We start from the raw sequence: 21,238 nt of genomic DNA, 5'->3' as shown, positions 1-21,238 counted from the left end.
TTGGGATTATGACGTTTATGCGTTTTTCTCGTTAATCTCTCTTTCCACCCACCGATGTGAGCGTCTAATTTTTAAATGCATAAAAGAAAGACTGGTGTAAAGAAAAATTCATTAGTTCTATATACTTGTGTTGTAATCAAGTTGAATTACCCAGTTATTTTAAAGTTTGATTTGAAAACTTAATAATTGGAAAAAAAATAAAAATAAATTCTATTTGATTATTTTGAGAGATATCAAACGAAGTTCAGTAAGTCAAGTTTAATTAATTAATTCTTATACAATTCCTAGGTAGTATTTGTTGATGGGGCTAGGCCATCGAATTGGGCCTTGTTTGAGAAGATGAATTTTTAGTCAAGAAATCATTGTAAATTGTCATATTACTATCTTTATCTTTTTACACATCTTTTTTTTAAAAAAAATTAAAAAACTAATTAAAATAATCAATTTCCAAACGAGTCCTAATTAATACAAAACAAACATGAGCACATAAATATTAATGTTATAATTTTTTTGTAAACAAACATGATCAATTGGCATTACATTAGTAATCTCATAACTAAATCCCAACAAATTCATAATCCTAATCAACTTATACTTGTCTTCAAACATAGTCTAGAGTGCATATAACTTTAATCCTAGAGTCCATATTAGCCAATCTATTCACTTTTAGATTCATTATTCTTCTTGTCGAAGATCCAGACAGTCATGGAGGCTATCATATTCAAATTTTGTACTCATACAAAACATCCCAAAACAACATCAGAGCTTATAGCATTCAAGTATGAGGGTAATGGAACAGTACTCCTAACTACACTTGCAAAATAACTTTCTTGATAGGGTGTGCGACAATTTTCCTTGATAGTGGCCCTTCCCTTTTACAAATATTACACTTAAAAAGACACAAGCATTGCCTTGTTAATTAGTCTAAAGCGTATATGGATTTGGAAAAGAGATTATTAACAAAATGGGTTCTAATTCAAGCAAAATACACCATGAACTTTCTGACGAAGAAATAGCCTAATAGTCCTTGCCCAATACCAACTGCAGAGAGTGAAAAGAACTCTGACAAGCGTTCACTAAGACACCGAGCTTTGATTTAAGAAATATAACCTTTGCTCTTCAAGCTCTCTACAGAGTCCTTGATAATTTGTTCTATGGGAATGAATTGCAAACCCAAATCCATCAACTTCTTAGAGGGATTCTTATCCCTCAGCATTCCAGGTTGAGTATCCTTTGGTAACCTATGAAAAGGGCATAAATCTCTCAATTACTTCTCCTCAATGATTGTGTCAGATGTTAAGAAGTAAAGTAATCCCAGTAAAAAAAATTCAAAAAACAGTAGTTTAAAGCATCGCCAATGAGGAATGTTCATTGATGAAATCAAAAATATTACCTGGGCAACTTATATTCAGGATAAATTTCTGCAACCTTGGCTGCAAAGTCACCAAAATGAGATATAGATTCGGCACACAAATGCCTTCCAGTAGCTGATGTGCTTTCATACACTAATATATGTGCTAGAGCCACGTCCTTAACATGTACAGCTCCCCCATAGAAGTCCTGCAATGTATCAGTGCAGCCTGGCCAAGACAAAATGTGATCATTTTATTATTTATTTATTTTTTATCATTGCTAAGAGTTAAAAGCTTCTAATTATTAGTTTACAAGTGTACATGATTTGTCTGGAGTTTGAGAACTAACTATCTGACCATGAATTTGAATTACTGCTTCTGTACTGCATTTACGTGAGACCAATTGGTCAAGAGATTAGCACGATGGAAAGGGCACTATCTCTTAGAAGGCACAAATCAAAAGTGAATTTGGTAATTATTTTTCACAAAGCTTTATACAGAGAGTGCATGTGTGAGGGCTGGTGTATCAGTGAATGTATGTGTACATAATTGCTGAGTGAAATAATTATTCATAAAAATCACAATTGGTTACTAGGATGAAGTCAATTTCTATCATCTACTTCAATAACAGAGGAAGGCAGACACAAGATTGGGATGGAACCAATTACTCATCAAAAACAAAAGAAAATAGAACCCTAAAAACAGAAAATAACAAGGGATGACAATGGATAACCTACCATGCGGGTATTCATGAAGACCCAACCAAGCCTGTTTGGTAATGTTTACGTTTTCAGTTTATATTTACAAAAATTTTATAAACTGATTTTTGTTTATTTTTAGAAAAACATAAAATACAAACGCGTTTGGTTTAGACAAAATGTTTAAAAAAATTTAAAAATATAAAAAAGAGTGAGAAATGGCAAGTGGTGGCGGGTGGTGGGTGGTGACGAGTGGTGGCGGCGGAAGACGGTGGTGGAAAATGGTGACAGGTGGTGGGTGATGGTGACAGAAGACGGTGGTGGAAAGTGGTGGCAAGTGGTGGGTGGGTGGGTGGTGGCGGCGGAAGACGGTGGTGAAAAGCGGTGACGGGTGAGTGGATGGTGGTGGCAGGTGGGTGGTGGTGGCGGGTGGTGGGTGGTGGTGGCGGGTGGGTGGCAGGTCGGTGGTGGCGGCGGGGGTGGGTGGTGGTGGCGAGTGGGTGGCAGGTGGCTGGTGGTGGTGGCAGGTGGCTGGTGGTGGGGGCATGTGGTGGTGGGGGGTGGGTGGTGGGTGGTGGTGGCGGAAGACGGTGGTAGAAAATGATAGCGGGTGGTGGCTAGTGTTGGGTGGTAAAAAAAAAAAAAAACTCAAAACTCAAAATGGAAACACATTTTTTGAGTTTACATTTTTTGGCCAAATTTATCAACTGAGACCACTGATTTATAAATCAAAAATTTACCAAACAAGTTTTTATTTGAGTTTTTAAAATTTTTACAAATATAAACTGAAAGTTGAAAACGTAAGTGTTACCAAACGGCACCATGGGTTTTCTCCTTTTTTTTCTTATTCATTGGGTAAGGTAAGTGATATTCTTTAAATATGGGATGGGTATCCACTAATTTCCCCATATGTTTTTTCTTTTTTTTAAAGATTCACAACAAAAACTAAATATACATTCAATCTTTTTTCTTTTATTTTTTTTTTTTCAGGTTCACAACCAACCTTTTTTTTTTTTTTTTTTTTTTTTTTTAAGGTTCACAACCATTTTTTTCTTTTAATTTTTAAGATTCACAACCAAAGCTAAATATACATTCAATCTTTTTTTTTTTTAAATTTTTTTTTAAAGGTTCACAACCATTTTTTTTTTTAAAAGATTCACAACCAAAGCTAAATATACATTCAATCTTATTTTATTTTATTTGGCTCAACAACAAAATCAAATACACATTAATTAACATTGTCACATTATTCTTGTCAAATTTTATGCATATCTAGAATTTTTTAAATTTATTTAAAAAAAATCTATTCCTACAAAAAAATTTCATCTTCTTTTTTAATTTTTTTTTAATTTTATGTATCGCCTTCTCCTCTCTATTAATTGATCTTTGATAATCTGAATGTGAGTTATTGCTCTTGTTTCCATCTTCTTCTTCTTCTTCTTCTTCTTTTTAAAATTTTTTTATTTGCATTTATAGAATAAATTTTCTTGTTTTAATATCTCCTACAATTGTTTTATTGGATTTCTCTCTGATTTGATGGTAACCTTAGATTGAATTTTCCAATTTTCATCTTAACTAGCGATCACCTTAATTAAAATTTTATACATTTTTGTCTTCAATTTTCATGTTTTGGTTATGATTAATTGCGCATTTTTTATCGATAGTCACAATCTTGTCGCCGCTAAATTGTCGTCATCGCAAATCGCCATTGCTATAGTGAGAGGATGAGAGAGAGTGAGAATTAGAACTCTAATTGCCAACAGAGTAGTGAAAACATATGGAGAAATTATTTTCTAATGTACCCAAAAAAAAAATAGGGAAATTAGTGGGTACCCATCCCCGGTTGAGATTTGAAGAATATCACTTACCCTACTCGACAAACAAGAAAAAAGGGGAAACCCAAGTATTTGGGTTGGATCTCCATGGATACCCACGTGGTAGGTTATCCATTGTCATCCCTACTCTATTGACAATTAGAGTTCTAATTCTCACTACAACGGCGATTTGCGATGATGACAATCTAGCGGTGACAAGATTGTGATTGTCGATCAAAAACGCGCAATTAATCATAACCAAAACATGAAAATTGAAGACAAAATTGTATAAAATTTCAATTAAGGTAATCACTAGTTAAGATGAAAATTGAAAAATTCAATTTAAGGTTACCATCAAATCAAAAAGAAATCCGATAAAAAAATTGCAGGAGATATTGAAACAAAAAAATTCATTCTATAAATGCAAATAAAAAAAAATTTAAAAAGAAGAAGAAGAAGATGGAAACGAAAGCAATAACTCACCTTCAGATTATCAAACATCAATTAATAGAGAGGAGAAGGAGATGCATAAAATTAAAAAAGAATATGGAATTTTTTTTTGTAGGAATAGAATTTTTCTAAATAAAATTTAAAAATTTTAGATATACATAAAATTTGACAATAATAACGTGACAATGTTAATTAATGTGTATTTGATTTTGTTGTTGAGCCAAACAAAATAAAATAAGATTTAATGCATATTCAGCTTTGGTTGTGAATCTTAAAAAAAAAAAAAAAAAAAAAAAAAAAAAAAAAAAAATTGAATGTATATTTAGCTTTGGTTAAGATTGAATTTTTCAAAATAAATTTTAAAAATTCTAGATATACAAAAAAATTGACAAGAATAATGTGACAATGTTAATTAATGCGTATTTGATTTTATTGTTGAGCCAAATAAAATAAATAAGATTGAATGTATATTTAGTTTTGGTTGTGAATCTTAAAAAAGAAAAAAAAAATATGGTTGTGAACCTTTAAAAAAAAAAAAAAAGGTTGAATGTATATTTAGCTTTGGTTGTGAATCTTACCTAAAAAAAAAAAAAAAAGATTGTGAACCTTAAAAAAAATAAAATAAAATAAAAATTGAATGTATATTTAGCTTTAGTTGTAAATCTTACCAAAAAAAAAAAAAAAAGAAGAAGAATTTGTGAATCTTAAATAAAAAAAAGATTGAATGTATATTTAGTTTTGGTTGTGAATTTTAAAAATATAAAACAATAAAAGATAAAAAAAGGGGGGGTCAAGTTGGGTTGGGGAATATCCAAACTCATTAGGAGATGGGGAAGGCAGTACCCATGGGGAATGGGGAATGAGAAAAAATAATTGTAGGGGAGTGAGGATGGAGAATTAATATCCACCCCATTAACTCCATTGCCATCCCTAAATAACAGTAGCAATAAAAAATAATTTGGCAGCACAAAAAAGAGCAAACTTTGTACACATAGAACCCTAAAAAATTAAGATTTACCTGAAGGAGTCGAAGAAGCACTGACATGCTTGAATTAATGGTTGGCGGGAGAATAGGGTCGAAAACAGCTCTCGGAATCACAACAACCATATTCAAATCTTTCTCTTTGGCAAATTCCCAAGCAGCTTTCTCGGCAAGGTTTTTAGAAACCGAATACCATAACTAGCCAACAAAAATTTGGAAAAAAGAATGTGTTAATGCACACAATTATCAACACCCATTTGATGCTTTAATCCTTTCCTCCTAGTATGGCTACACGTGGAGAACTAGGGATTATGAGGAAAAACACATCGTAGGAGTTATCACTACAAAAAAATTGACTTTTTGCGACGGTAAAATACCATCGCTAATATTCCTAATGCCGTCGCTAATACTTTTTGAGACGGCAAAATGACTTTTTGCGACGGCAAGAGGGGGTCGCAACTGCAGGGGTTGCAAAAGAGTTTTTGCGACGGTAAGTGCCGTCGCTAATGTTTTGCGGCGACATTTTTTGCCTTTTTGCAACGGCACTATGCAGTCGCTAATAACGTTTGAAATTTCTTGACTTTTTTGCGACGGCCCTATTTTACCGTCGCTAAAAATGTTATTTGAGACGGCAAAAAATACCATCGCCAATAGTCTTTTTTTTAAAAAAAAAATACTATTTTTTGCGACGGTGTGGTGCCGTCGCAGAAAGTATAAAAAATATAAAATTTTCTATTTTTTGCGACAGTGTAATGTCGTCGCAAAAAATATTAAAAAATAATAAAATTTCGATTTTAAATAATAAAATTTCTATTTTTTGCGACAGTATAATGTCGTCACAAAAAGTAAAACCTGTAACAAAATTAATAAAAATATTAAAATTTTCTATTTTTTCTAACGGTGGTGCCGTCTCTCTCTCTAAGAGCTAATTATTTAGATTCCATTCACAAAAACATCATAACAGAAAATAAAAATAAAAATTGATCAAACCATCAAATTCAATATTTTACAAAGAACAATTAAACTGTACATGTTCATAAAAGCATATTTAAATTATAAAATTCACCCAAATCCTAAAAAAAAATAAAATAATAAAATAAAATCTAAAATTCACCATTCAGCACATTGGATATTTAAATGCTCTTACAAAAATTAAAAAATTTCCAACAAGATCTCAATTTTGAGCCTATTTCAAAAATCAAGCTGCAAATTCCTTACTTCTAGAATCAGATCTTCCCCTCGGCAAAATTTATCCTTTTGACCTACAAATAAATAGATAACAGTTGCAAATTATAATCTTTTGGAGAAACCAACTATTTAAACACCAGCAATGAAGACAATGAAGACTGTGGAAAGAACACTTACGTTGTCATCAGGAACAACTGCATATCTCTCAATTGGAGAAACCAAAGCTTTCCCTGCTCACAAAAAATAAAATAAATAATAATAATAATAATAATAATGGAATTCAATGTAGTCCAAAATAGTGTAATAAACTCTTATTGTAATATATCTGGGGAATTTTTTCATGTCTGATGGGAGTGGGAAGGGTTGGACTTAAAGGGTTCCTACCTGTCTTGGATTATAGAATACACAAATTTATTTTGTAGGAACTCACATGCAGAGGGTCCATCATAAAGAATTGTGAGAAGAATACTAATATGTGATTACAATTAACTCTATATATGGTAGTTAATCAGGTGTAACGAAAAAAAATTTATGAAAAAATAAAAAAAACAGGGTGTCCACTAAAAATTAATTTTTTTTTATTTTCTGTATTTTTTGTGCAATAATTTATGATCTATGGTTGTTAGGAAAGATGAGAGGGAGACGATATAAATGCTTTAGAGCTCTAATATTGGAGTTCTAATAGCTCTAATGGAAAGTGGGTTCTACTCTGATATAATATTTTAGTCTTATTTTTTTTATCAATAATATTTGAGAGCTCTAATACAACTCTAATGATGTAGAGAGTACTCATGTGAAGGTGGGGCTCACATCCTCTCTTTATTTCTCTCTACTCTCTTTTTTCCACCTCACTAGAGCTCCATTTAGAGCTCTTAAATTAGAGTTATGTTTCATTACTCTATTTTTCACTTTACTAGAGTTGAATTAGAACTCTAATTTTAGAGGGATGAATCATAAGCCAAGAGACAATGAGAAAAGAGTTGAATAGGAAAATGGATGATTGGATGAGTGAAAGCGTAGGAAAGTGGGTGACAAGCATTTTTGTTACTCCTACTCCTATGCTAAACATTCAACCTTCCGAATTTGTCTCCTACCGATCCCAACTTTTCACGCCACTTTGTTTTTCTTAACTTTGTAACTTCATTCAAATTTAATGTTTTCCCCTCCCTATCTTTGTCTCTCTAACAAGGGAGGTGGGATTTCAAGAGGAGAGAGAATAGAGAACTAAAAGCTAAAGACAAAAGAATCTCACAAAGAGAAGGAACTTGAATCGATGTGTTTTGAATGGAACCATTTAATACAAGTTCCGTCTCAAGAACACCCTCTTATTCTCTCAAGGCTAAGGCCACCTCTGTTTTCCGAGAGGGAATCTCAATGCACTTGTCTGGATGGAATGGCCTTCAAATGGCCATCCAAAACAAGTGGGGAGGCAGTGATTCTCTCAAAAAATTCGACCAACTCACCTCTGATATCCTCTCTTGGTTCTCCCAATCCAAAGGTCTATTCCTGTTCTTGCTTCCTCATAAGCCACCTGCACCAGAGATTCCATTCCATGCACACCAAAACAATAATGTTTGTTTGTATGGTTTGTAAAGACACTATTCAATTAAAAATACTACCTGCTTTAGTCTAGTCTTGAGCTTTCAACCCAAAACTTATTTTATTGGAATTAAAATGCTACACAAACTTTTTGAGCAAGGTCACTTGAAATCAATCTTTACCATGTAGAACAACAATAGTTACAGATTTTCATCATGTTATATATGCTAGAAATTATTAAAATTTCATTCAAAATAATGAAATGAAAAGAAATAATATTAAAAGTGTGTATATTGGATTTCTATTTGTCTGATTTCCTTATATTGTATTCTTTTTTTCTTTTTTAAAAAAACCCATTACAACCATCTATACATATGCTCTCATTGTACAGATTGCTTATTTTGAATATATTATGTGTTGGCATCATGTCATCGCTAAAAGGAAAAATTTCCATCACAAATAAGTTACAATGGTAATGCTACTGTCGCAAAAACTTTTTGCAATCCCAATATTTGTGAACCCTTGTTTTGCCATTGCCATGCCATCACAAATACTTTTTTCAACGATTAATAAAGTATTTACGAATACAAAAAATATAAATTAATTAATTAATAATTTGTTTAGTTTTATTATCTTGCATATACTTTTGCTCTTCAACTTTATCAAGTATAACGCTACGAAGTGAAATTGAGGCAGCAAAGTTGTGCACGATAATTTTCATCTTGACTCCTAATCGTAGCGTTTTGAAATTGAAACATAACCCCCCCTAAATGTTTTTTTTTTTTTTATTTGTAGAACAACTTCAGGTAGATCAGTTATATGACAAATCACTTCTCGTTTTGAAATTGAAACAATATTGAGTTACGTTATTTATTACATACATTTATTTTTTTCCTTTTGATTTGTAGAACAACTCTTTCCTTTTGATTTGTAGAACAACTTCACATAGAAGATTTGGAGAACTTGTTGCACGAGAGCTTGCTACTTACTTTCAACACAGATATTGAAGATGGCAGCATTGAGGAAGTACGTTTTCTATTCGAATAGACTATTTTTATTATATTTTTCTTTTATTCCCATGACATCGATTTATTGTATATTACAATGTTGAGTTCATAATTTGTGATGCTCATGAGCTATTAATATCTCAAACAGGTCACGGAGCAATTGATGATTATGCATGAAGAATTCTTGCAAGGAAGTCATGCATTAATGAACAAAAGAGTAATTGAAATCAAAAACCTTGGAAGAACAAGTTCATCTTCATAGTTCACAGGTAATTAATGATGGTTAAACTTGTCATTATGTGTACTCACTTTTCATCCTCACTTGTCCAACATTGTAATAGTCTAAGAATAAACAAGAAACAACTACATAGATATATATGGCATTTAGCTTATTGGAGAAAAGTTGAACACTAAAAAAAATTTAGCTTATTGAAGAATACTAATATGTGATTAAACCATTTAGCTTATTGGAGAAAAGTTGAACACTAAAAAAAATTTAACCATCACATCATTCTAAACTAGGGTTCACAGTCTAAAGAAAAAGAAAAAGAAAAAGAAAACTACTTCATCAGGTAAGTAGAATCCATGTTGTCTACAAAAAAAATGTAAAAATTCTTCATACAACATTCAAACCCATCATAAAGATAGCATGCTTATCAATTAACAATCAGAATCAATTTTCAAATCAAACAAAACAAATTCATATTTCAGATTCAGATTAGATTTCAGAATTAATAAAATTAACATACAGATTTCAGATTTCACAACTAAGATCAACGTTACACAGTGTGAGACATAACTAAGATCAGATTTCAGATTACACAGTGTGATCAACTAAGATCAACATTTCAGATTCAGATTAACATATAGACATTACAGACATCACTGAATGAAGGAGACATTACACACACAGATTCGATCGGTGCAGTGCAGAGATGAGAGATTAGGGAGAGAGAGAGAGAGAGAGAGAGGCTTACCTGTGAGACAGTGTGAGTCTATCGGGGCGAGAAAGGGAGGGACAGAGATGAAACTAATCTGATGAGATGAGAGAGTGAGGGAGACAGATTAGATCAGAGATATATCAGATATATATATATATATATATAAAACAACCATCGGGCCGAGAGAGAGAGAGAGACAGAGATTGAGAGAGAGAGTTTACCTGTGAGTAGATCGGCGGTGCGATGATTGGTGCGAATCGATGAGATGAACAACGAGAGAGTGAGAGAGTGATCGGTGCAGAGATGAACGAGATCGGTGCAGAGATAAACGAGAGGGTGAGAGAGAGAGAGAGGCGACTGAGAAAGTGATGTGAGGGAGACGATTAGATTTAGGGTTTTGTTTGGTTCTAAAGAGAATGGGGATTTTGGGGCGCGGGAATGGAAAAAATGGGGGGAACCGAGCGGGTGGGATGGGGAAAAAAAAATTTTCATCATAAATAAATATTTAAATAATAAAAATAAATAAATAATAATTTTTATTTTCTTTCCGTTATTAAGGTTGATTTGTTTCAGATATATTTTAATGAAAAATATTTTCACTAAAATAAAAGTTAATTTTTTGTAGTTAATGAAAAATATTTTTCTGCGGCCTATTTTTTTTTATTACAAAAAATTATGAAATAATTTTTTGTGGTAGAGGAAAAGGAGCGGCAGTAGTAGTGAAGGTGGTGGATAAGAGATGATGGTGGTGGTGGTAGTGATGGTGATGGCGAAAGAGATTAGTGGTGAAGTTGTGATAGTGGTAGTGTAAATAGAGTGGCAAGAGTGAAAGAAAGGTAATGGTAGTAGTAGTGGTAGTGGTGGTAGTGGAGTGGTGGCGATAGTAATAGTAATGGTAGTGGTAGAGGTGAAGTGGCTACAGTAGAAGTAATGATGGTGGTGGAATGGTGTTTGCAGTAGTGGTGAAGGTGGTAGAGGAGATGGGTGGTGAGAGAGAGAAATGAGTGAGAGACGGATAGAGGAGAGAGAGAAAGACAGAGTGATGAGCGAGAGAGAGATAAAGAGAGAAAGAGATATAGAGAGAGACAGAGAGAGAAATAGATAGAGAGAGACATATAGAAAAATAGAGATAAACAAGAGATGAGAGAGACATATAGAAAGAGAGCGAAAAGAGATGAACGATAGAGAGAATAGAAAAATAGAGAGATAGAGAGAAGAGAGATGAGCGAGAGAGACAGAAAGAGAAAAGAGATGAGAGAGATAGAGAGAAGAGAGATGAGCGATGGAGACATAGAGAGAAGACAAATGAGAGAGATAGAGAGAAGAAAGATGAACGAAAGACACACAGACAAACAGACAAACATATAGATAGACAAACAGACAGAGAAATAAGAGTGATGAGTGAAAGAGAGAAAGAGAAGAGTGGTGGTAGTTGAATGGCATTTGCAGTAGTGGTAAATGTGGTAGAGAAGATGGGTAGTGAGAAAGAAAGATGAGTGAGAGATGAATAGAGAAAAGAGATAGAGAGACAGAGTGATGAGCAAAAAAGAGACAAAGTGGTCGCTAAAAGTGCATTTTCTTGTAGTGGATCGATAAATCGATAGGGAGCTCAATAAATAAAGAAGACAGATAATTCAAAACTCTGTTCAAAACTTAATTCAAATCAATTTTTTAAATATTTTAAATATTTAAATATTTGAAAAATATTTTAATTTTGTGAGAGACAGATAAAGAAGAGAGATAGAGAGAGAGAGAGAGACACAGAGATAGAGTGATGAGCGAGAGAGAGAGATAGACAAAGTGGTTGCTAAAAGTGTATTTTCTTATAGTGGATCGATAAATCGAGAAGGAGCTTGATAAATAGAGAAGATAGGAGTAAGAGAGTGAGCAAGGCGAACATAGTGAGGGAGAAATAGGCAAATAGACAAGTAGATACAGAAAGAGAGAAGAGTGATGAGTGAGAGAGAGACAGGGAGAGAGAGATAGATAGAAAAAGAGATAAAGAAAGAAAGAAAGAGAGAGATGGAAAGATAGAAAAGGAGAGAGAAACAAGAGATGAGCGAGAGATAGACAAAAAAAAGAGAGAAATAGAGCGAAAAGAGATGAGCGAGAGAGAGACACAGAAAAAGAGAGAGACAGAAAGAGAAGAGAAATGAGCAAGAGAGATAGAAAGATAAGAGAGAGAGAAAGAGAGAGAAAAAAAAAGAAATGAGAAAGATAGAGATAAGAGAGATGAGCGAGAGAGACAGAGAGAGAAAACAGATGAGAGAGATAGAGAGAAGAGAGATAGGCGAGAGACAGAGAGAGAAAATGAGAGAGAGAGAAACAGGCAGACATAGAAAGAGAGAGAGATAGAGATAGAGAGAAATGAATGAAAAGAGATAAAGAGAAGAGAGAGAGATAGAGATAGAGACAGAGAGACATGAAGATGAAAAAATGAATGAAAAGAGAAATGTTATATCAAAAGAGTAAGACGACATTGTTTTTTTTAATTTTTTTTGCGACAGAAAAATACCGTTGAATTTATTCAAACCATTTTGTGACTGTATATATATGAAGCTATCTCAAAACCACAATCACCAAAATCTTTTAAAAATTCACTAAATACCAAAAATACAAAAAAAAAATACCATAATTCAATACACTTTTTTTTTTGTATTTTTATGTATTTATTAATTTTTAAAAATATTTTTTCATAAATTTTTTATTTTTTAGATATATCTAAGTAAGGTACATCTAAAAAAAATATTTAAAATTTTAAAAATATTCACTAAAAAAAAAAACAAGAAAGCCACTTTTTGTGACGGCAGAAAATGCCGTCTCAAAAAAACAGAGTATTTGCGACGGCACCATTTGCCGTTTCAAAAAAGCAGAGCATTTGCAACGGCACTATTTGCCGTCTCAAAAAATGAGAGTATTTGCGACGGCAGAAAATACCATCGCAAATACTCCCATTTTTTGAGACAGCAAATAGTGCCGTCGCAAATGCTCTGCTTTTTTGAGACGACAAATGGTGCCGTCGCAAATACTCTGCTTTTTTGAGACGACATTTTCTGCCGTCACAAAAAGTGACTTTTTGAGACGGCAAGTGTGCCGTCGCAAATAGTTCCGTCTCATATACCCAATTTTCTTGTAGTGTATTTAACCAACAAGAGGGTGTTATTGGCCTCTTTGGGCGTATCACGGGATCTTAAATTGTTTATTTTTTTGGACCTCCATGCAAATCATCGGTGGAAAATGTATTTTTAAAATCATACTTGTCTATTTGTCTTTTTAAAGACAAATGTAATCCAATCACGTGGATATACTTATTCGATGAACTTAATTTTTTTGTATGAAAAATTTGCTCGAAAAATTCTAAAAAATAAATGAATCTAATCATCTAGGTGTGTCCCGCGGTAGGCATAGGGGTCCAACATCACCCCTTAGTCAGGGAGTAACAACAAAAGAGAATCTCCATCCAAATAAAACCCCAGTTCTTTCAAAATTTATTTTTGTTATACTGAACTTAGTTTTTCCAAATTTATAATAGCTTTAAACTTTTCAAAAACTACTCCACAGAACAATATGAATTTGGGGTAAGTTTAAGGCCGCTTGGATTTAGAAAATGTGATTTTGAGTGTTGAAAAACTCCACAATGTACAGCTTCAATAAATAAATAAATAAAACAGTAAAATGAAAATAATTACATAATCTGAACCAAAAACAGAGCAATTAGATAGAAGAAGGTCTGGAAATTCACCCCTTTGCGGCGGCAGTAGTCGACATCACTCCAGGAATCCCCATTGAGGACAACATCAGCCGGCCAGTTATAGTTGGGAATTATGGTGGAGAATGACGAAGTCAGCACCACGCGCCTAACGCCCAGCTCTTTTGCTGCCTTGAGCACATTTTTGGTGCCCTCAATAGCCGGCTCCAACAGTTGCTTCTGTCAAACACGGCCATTCAATTCATTAACTGTAATTTGGGTACGCATTGTTATGTATCAATGTGTGTGTAGATTACTTTGATTTCACATGTTTAGTACCTGAGGATCATGAACTTGGAGAACGCAAGGAGATGCAACATGGAAGACGCCGCTGACGCCATTGATGGAGGCGAATATGGAGGTGTAGTCGAGGAGATCCATCTGAAAGAGACGGAGCCTAGTTTTGGCTCCTTCTAAGGCTTCCAGGTGCTTCGTTTCTTGCTCATTCTCTTTTCAAAACCAAAAACAAAAAAAACATTATAAAAAATTTGTTGCTAAATAGTATATCGGTAGGTAGGTAGCTTTGAAGCAGAGTAAAGGTAGAGGTTGAGAGTGGGTAGGAGTAGGAGTAGTGAGTAACTGAGATCTTGGACGGTGGCGTGGACGACGTAGCCGCGGAGGAGGAGTTGACGGACCAGCTCCGAACCGATGAAGCCACTTGCTCCGGTGACGCACACAACCTCCGCTTCTTTCCTTTCCATTCTCTCTCTCTCTCTCTCTCTCTCTCTCTTTCTCTACCAGAACATCGTCACCACAAAACAGATACAGGATAATTGATTCAGTTCAAACAAAAAATAAAAAAAATAAAAAAAGGTTATTTAATTGATTGATTGTAGCGTCACCACTCATATTTGTTTATGAAAAATTGTTGCTGATTCAGATATGTTAGGTGGTCATATAACAAAGGAAGCTCAGATTTTAAAATAAAATTGTTGCTGATTCAGGTTTTGTATTTTTTAATTAAATATCTATATAACAAGGAAGCTTAGATTTTGAATTAAGATGAGACTTTTATCCCTATGTCAAAATATAGACCATTAGATTGAATTCAATCCAAGGGCTCACAATGTCCCCCGCTCTATTTGGTCCAAAATATAGACCATTTTCAACACACACCCTCTCTCACAGACACTCTCATCTCTTTCTTTTCGATTTCAAATTTTGAACACACTCGCTCTCTCTCTCTCTACCTCCATCGACATGCTTCCCTGTCGGAGCCCAACCCTGCCAGCGACCGAACCCCAAACCCCCCTATTAGTCTCTCCATCTTCTCTCTTCCTCCCTCCCTCGCTCTCTCCGCCATCCCAATCATCATCAACAGTGGCAGCCCCAAACTCCCTTCAATATTGACGAAGCCACTGCAAAAGAGATCAGAGATATGGAAGATTCAGAGATGGATATATGTATATATATGCATTTGTGTGTATCATATATATAATTTTAGATACGATTGTGTGTATTATATATATAGATTCAAAGATGGATGTATGTATATAATTTCAGAGATGGATGTATATATATATATATATATGTATGATTATAAATAGATATGATTATGTATATATATATAGATATGATTATATATAGATACGATTATGGTTACTTGATCTAAAATGGGTTCTGAAAATGATTTTTAAGATGGTTTTGAAATGGGTTTTAAATTGGTTTTAATTTATAAAAAAGTAAGGATTAAAGATAGTTTTCTTTTATTAAAAATGGTTAAAGCTGATTTTAGGATAAGTTTGGAATTTTTCAAAAAGATTTGATAGAAAAAAAAAGAGGAAAATAATAAGGATTGAAGTACTCCTATCAAATTAAGTTTTTAACCAAGATTTCTGTGTGGGTGAAAATCTGACCACACTGCCCGTTTAGTGATCAGCTGGAGAACACAGGCAGAATAGATGGCTTTAGCAACCTGTAACAGAAAGAAAAAGCTCCGGCGGTGGTTCTTCCACCCGGGGGCACTCCGACGATCAAGTCAGTATATCTCTCAAAGATAATCAAGTGCTAAACTGAATACTCAAAACATAAATTGCATACCTTAGACCCATGGGGGTGCCTCTCTTTTATAATATACTCAATCCAAGTCCCAATAGAAGTATGACTTCTATGAACTTCATCTCAATGTTTACTTTGGATTCTTAAAGAGATAAAGATAAGCTCCCTAAGAGTTCTATCCTTATCCAAGGTCGAGTCCCCTCTCCGTCTTAGGACTCTTGTCCCTTATCTCGGATTCCGATATCTTCGGAGATGACATCGGCTTCTCCAAGATTACCTCGGCTTAACTACCAGGGCACGTGGCACCTCGGCTGACACGTCGGCGTCACCATGCCACGTGTTGGTATTCAGAAAATATATCCCCACAACTGCCCCCTAGGTTCTATTACCTCGGCATTCTGAGGTGATGGAACCTATTCTAATATTTTGTCACTTCTTTTCTGAGTAATGGTTCAAAAACTGATTAGCCAAGATTATAGACTTTCAGCCGATGTGTTCTCTTCGGAGAACAAAGCTTCGATCGTACTCTCCCACGCGCATGAGCTGTCATGCATATCTAACCGTTCCTTTCACGTGTTTTGTCTTCATTGGAGCGTGTCAGTGACGCGCCTGAAGGCTGTCTGTTCGTTCGTCTGCGCCGTCTGACGCGTGCGTTGCTCTAGGCGCAATAATTGCCCTATTTTTGCCGCCGTTTCACGTTTTTGACAAAACTTTTCCTTTGCCTCTATTTTTCCCTTACTTTTTCATTATGTCTTCTTGCTCTTTCTCTCTCTGAAAGCTCTTTCTTCTTCGAATCTGCCATCGCTTCAATCTCTCTTCTGGAACTGCTCTTAATCCCTCATTCTTGCGAAGCCTTCTTTGCTGTTGCAACCAATTTCTGAGCTCGGCGAACATTGCCCCGGCTTCACTTGTTCCGGTAAGATTCATTCCCTTCAATGTTAATTTCTCTTTCTGCTCTTTTGTCTGCCTGTTGCCATTACTGATCTTGTTCGAAGCCTTGGGTTTATTTGTATCTTGAATTTGTGGCTATTCCTTGAACTTCTATACTTTTTCACCATTCTCTTTGCCACTGTTCTTGGTTTTTTTTTTCCTGTATCTTTATTGTTTCTGAGAGCTATACCTCTGTTCTGGAATCTGAAACTTCGTCTTTGTTTTCTCTTTTTTGTATCTGCCCCAGATCTGTGCCTTCAATCTTGGTCTTTAGAGTTCTTAGGTTTGGGATTTGTGCATAGAACCTTCAAATTTAGGGAAAACTGAAATAAGCCTTATCAGCCATTTCTTAGATTTTTACCGAGGTTCTTGTAACCCTTCCTAAAAACGCCCATCTTCTGAAACATATTTTAAATTGACATAATGGGTATGTGGAGGCATAGGGTAAATACCCCAACAAAACTTGAATACTTTAGGCAGGAATTCTCTATCCCAGCCGATGTTCATCTTAAACTAGCTGGGGACAGTGATACCATCATGCCCACAGACCATACGATGCCCTTCCCTATAGTAGCTTTCACCAAATGTGGACTTCGGCTTCCACTTGATCCCCTGTTTCGCGAAGTTCTTCACTTCTATAGGCTGAACCCCATGCAACTTACTATCAATTCCTATAGGGTAATTAACGGTATTATTGCTTTAGCTAGGCAAGAGAACCTTAGAATTACCCTGGCCGACCTTCAATACTGCTATACCATGTGCCCTATTGACCTGAAGGATAGGGGTTTCGTTTATTACCTTAAACCGAGATCTACTGTAGACACCCCATTTTTGACCGACCTTAAGACTCAGACGTCACCGATTGAGCGCTTGGTGATGTTGCATAATGTGCTTGTTCAGAAGTTTCAAAGTCGCGGCCGTGAGCCCTGCCTCCGGACTTCCGAACCCTCTTCTGTGCCTTGTCTCGGTTTGCGAACCAGACTCGGTTTTCTCTGTTTCTTTTTCCGAGGGAAGGGAGAGGTCCCGTAGACCGTCTCTCAAATGTCCGTAGGCTACATTTGGTGGCCGTAGGCCATTTTGCCCATTTCGGAGTCCGGTTCCCGGTTTTCGGAGCCGTCAGGCCGTGTGCCTCGGTTCGGGACCGCTTAATCATCTCCTATTGCTCTGATTTTTGGCATACATCTTATTTTATCCCTTTTGAGGGACACTGGGGGCTAAGAAACCCACTTCGAGGTCGAATACCATTTTCGGTGCTTAACAGCCCATTTTCGGGACCCCGAACTGCGTGTTTTGGCCCCGGAACATTCGTTTTGCAACGGTTTTCGTTCATTTTTGGCAGGTACCTCTGTTTTATCACTAGGAAGGTCACTGAAGGGTGGGAGGCCAGCAATTGTTGCAACAACCAGTTATCTCTCTTCCGGAGCCTCCCGGCGCCCGTTTTTCGCACTTCCGGGCTAATGTTGAATACCTTGGAGCTAGTGTTGCCAACTTTCAACCACATATCTGTGATCTACACATCTGAGAGGCCCCTAAAAGTTCATGGCCGGCCAGTAATTCAACTTGACCCTTTTGACCCCCTCTTTCCGAGCCAATGTTGAACCCCGTAGACCCACTTTCTTGGAATTTTAACCACATGGTTGTGTTGTACACATATAGGGGTACCTCTCCAATAGCTGGCCGGCCAGAAAATCACATTGACCCTTTTGACCCCTAGCCGGCCGGCTAGGGGGTGTGGCCGGCCGGCCACCTCTAGCAAAAGTGATAGGGGGTGTGGCCGGCCGGCCACCTCCAGCAAAAGTGAGAGGCCGGCCGTGTTCCTCCCACTGTGCACTTTACAGCTGTGGGGCAATATCCCCCAGATATTTTCTGTATCCGGGGGATATTTTGTGGGGGAGTTTTGCTCTCCTTCTCCCCCACCTTTACACCCCCTTTTTGATCCTTATAACCAGCTGGTGGCCTTCTCTTTTAGGGTTAGAAAATTTACTCTTCAAGCTTCCATAGCCAACTCCATCTTCTTCCTTCTCAACTCTTCAAAAAACCCTAACTCCCTAATCATCATTCCTTCTACACCACCAAGCTCTACCACCACCATCTCATTTCCAGCAACAAGGAAGGATTCTTGAAGGCTAAAGAAGCTGCAAATCCATCCAAGAAGCTACAAAAGTTTGAATCTTCAAGGGTAAGTAACACTTTTACCCTTTTGACCCTTTTTCTTGATCTATTTCTAAACCCCACTTCTTTTTGGTTTCAAGCTCCGGCCCTAACTGAAAAGGGCCATCTTTTGAGCTCATATTCACTTCTCATTAAGGGCTCAACCCTGTTTGAGCCCTCCATAATATACTTGCCTCATTGATCATCTTGTATGTCATGATTTTGCATGCTATCTTTGGCCCATGAGCAATCTGTTTTTGAGCATGTTATAAACTGATATAAGGCTTATTTTGAGCCCCTCTTCAACATTGGAGAAGGGCTCAACATTGTTTGGTGTTTCCATGTGTCACTTGTAGTTATATCCCCTATTTGGCCCCATTTTTGCATAAATTGATAGCCCTCTTTGCTTCTGTTTTTGGCCCTTGGTCCGAACTAAAAGTGGCCTTATTTTGGCCTATACTTCATGTTTCATACACACTTTTTTTCTGTTTGGTGATTATTTTATATACTTCATGTTTTAGCACCTTTTGAGCCTTGTCTTGCATCACATTTTTGGCATATTTGTATACTGATTTGAGGTCTGACATATACTGTAAATGTTCATATTTTTGGTCCATCTTCAGTGTTGTAGAAGGAAATTTTTCAGTTTGAGTTTTGTTTATACCACTTGCTTCATTACCCCTCTTTTGGCCCCTATCCTTGCATGCTATTTTTCCCCTACTTATACTTGCTGTTTGGTCATGTTTATAACTGTGAAAGTACATATTTTGGGACTGTCTAGCTTCTGTCTTTGCATTGCATGTCCATATTGTGCATGTTTGGCATAGCTATAGGCCATTTCGGGTGCCTAATGTTGCATTTCGGGACATTTCCTCGCATTTCATGTCATTTCGCTTCATTTCGGGACTGTTTTCCCCCATATTTTAGTGCTGAAATTCCATTAGTATGCTTGCATATCATTTTTTCCATATTTCATCACATTTTAGCATCGCCTCGGTTTGCGTGCCAGTGTGCACGCATTTCGAGGCACTTCATTTTCTGCCATCGGCATCTTATGTGAGTGCGGCTGAGGCTCTCTCATGTTAGTATAAGTCCATACTTCATTTTTCATGTCATTTGCATTGCGTATGCATTGCCTCGGTTTGCGTGCCAGTGTGCACGCATTTCGAGGCACTTTATTTTCTGCCATCGGCATCTTATGTGAGTGCGGCTGAGGCTCACTCATGTTAGTATAAGTCCATTTGTCATTTTCCATGTCATTCGCATCGTTTTTGCATCGCCTCGGTTTGCGTGCCCGTGTGCACGCATTTCAAGGCACTTCATTTTCTGCCATCGGCATCCTATGTGAGTGTGGCTGAGGCTCACTTATGTTGGTATAAGCCCATTTGTCATTTTTCCATGTCATTTCGTCACATTTTATCATTTTCTTGGTTTGCGTGCCCGCGTGCACGCATTTCGAGACACATATCATCTCCTCGGTTTGCGTGCCCGCGTGCACGCATTTCGAGACACATATCATTTCCTCGATCTGCGTGCCCGCGTGCACGCATTTCGAGATACATATCATCGCCTCGGTTTGCGTGCCCGCGTACACGCATTTCGAGACACATATCATCGCCTCAGTTTGCGTGCCCGCGTGCACGCATTTCGAGACACATATCATCGCCTCGATCTGCGTGCCTGCGTGCACGCATTTCGAGATACATATCATCGCCTCGGTTTGCGTGCCCGCGTACACGCATTTCGAGACACATATCATCGCCTCGATTTGTGTGCCTGAGTGCACGCATTTCGAGACTCATATCATTTTCTTGGTTTGCGTGCCCGCGTGCACGCATTTTGAGACACATATCATCGCCTCGGTTTGCGTGCTCGCGTGCACGCGTTTCGAGACTCATATTATCGCCTCGGTTTGGTGCCCGCATGCACGCATTTCGAGACATGTCATTTTCTCGGTTTACGTGCCCGTGTGCACACATTTCGAGGCATCTCATTTTCATAGCATCGAATATGTTAAGATTATATCTCAGTTGCATTTCATGCATACCATGCATATTGCATCGTGTCCGGAATAAGAGTTAGCCCGGGCACGGGAAACGAGGTACATTTCGTACTCCGAGTGACGGAATGTGTCTCAATTCCCCAGTCGCCGACACTCCGGATTATCCATGATGGAGTTAGGTTTTAGCTGTAGTTTCATGTGCATTCATCCTATATTGAGTTGTGCATTTCGACTCCTCGGCCATCATGCCTCGGTATGCGTGATTGGTGGCACGAGGATCGAGACATGCATATATCTGTGCAAATACATTGCTATGCCCCTTTCCTGCTCTCTGTTGCAGCAAAACGCAGAATCAGCAACTTTTCAAGGCTTGGCACGCATTTCAAGAAACAGGTGTAAACAGAGGCTAATTGGGGCATTCCGATGGATTTCCGCGCA

The 21,238-nt window shown here is 36.7% G+C and overlaps 1 protein-coding gene across 1 annotated transcript; it reads right to left on the bottom strand.

Moving 5' to 3' along the window:
- Positions 1-1,081: 1,081 nt before the first annotated feature.
- Positions 1,082-14,589, bottom strand: LOC114310435 (cinnamoyl-CoA reductase 1-like). The gene is made up of 7 exons (XM_082904554.1): positions 14,300-14,589; positions 13,999-14,168; positions 13,714-13,899; positions 5,333-5,494; position 3,919; positions 1,394-1,580; positions 1,082-1,241 (listed from the first exon to the last, which is right to left on the bottom strand). Exons 1-7 carry the CDS (start codon positions 14,418-14,420, stop codon positions 1,097-1,099), a joined length of 972 nt encoding a protein of 323 aa, XP_082760680.1. The 5' UTR covers positions 14,421-14,589; the 3' UTR covers positions 1,082-1,096.
- Between the last annotated feature and the right edge of the window lie 6,649 nt (positions 14,590-21,238).

Source organism: Camellia sinensis, chromosome 14 (assembly GCF_055761805.1).
Source record: "Camellia sinensis isolate YWXY chromosome 14, ASM5576180v1, whole genome shotgun sequence".
NCBI lineage: Eukaryota > Viridiplantae > Streptophyta > Magnoliopsida > Ericales > Theaceae > Camellia > Camellia sinensis.
This window is presented reverse-complemented; position numbering and strand designations above follow the sequence as displayed.

Bases quoted from the DNA above. Each gene is read 5' to 3' on its own strand.
- LOC114310435 (XM_082904554.1), bottom strand. From the start codon at position 14,420: ATGGAAAGGAAAGAAGCGGAGGTTGTGTGCGTCACCGGAGCAAGTGGC. The intron at 14,169-14,299 runs GTTACTCACTAC...GGTTTTGAAAAG, and splicing joins CGCCACCGTCCAAGATCTCA to AGAATGAGCAAGAAACGAAG. The intron at 13,900-13,998 runs GTACTAAACATG...CGTGTTTGACAG, and splicing joins TCCAAGTTCATGATCCTCAG to AAGCAACTGTTGGAGCCGGC.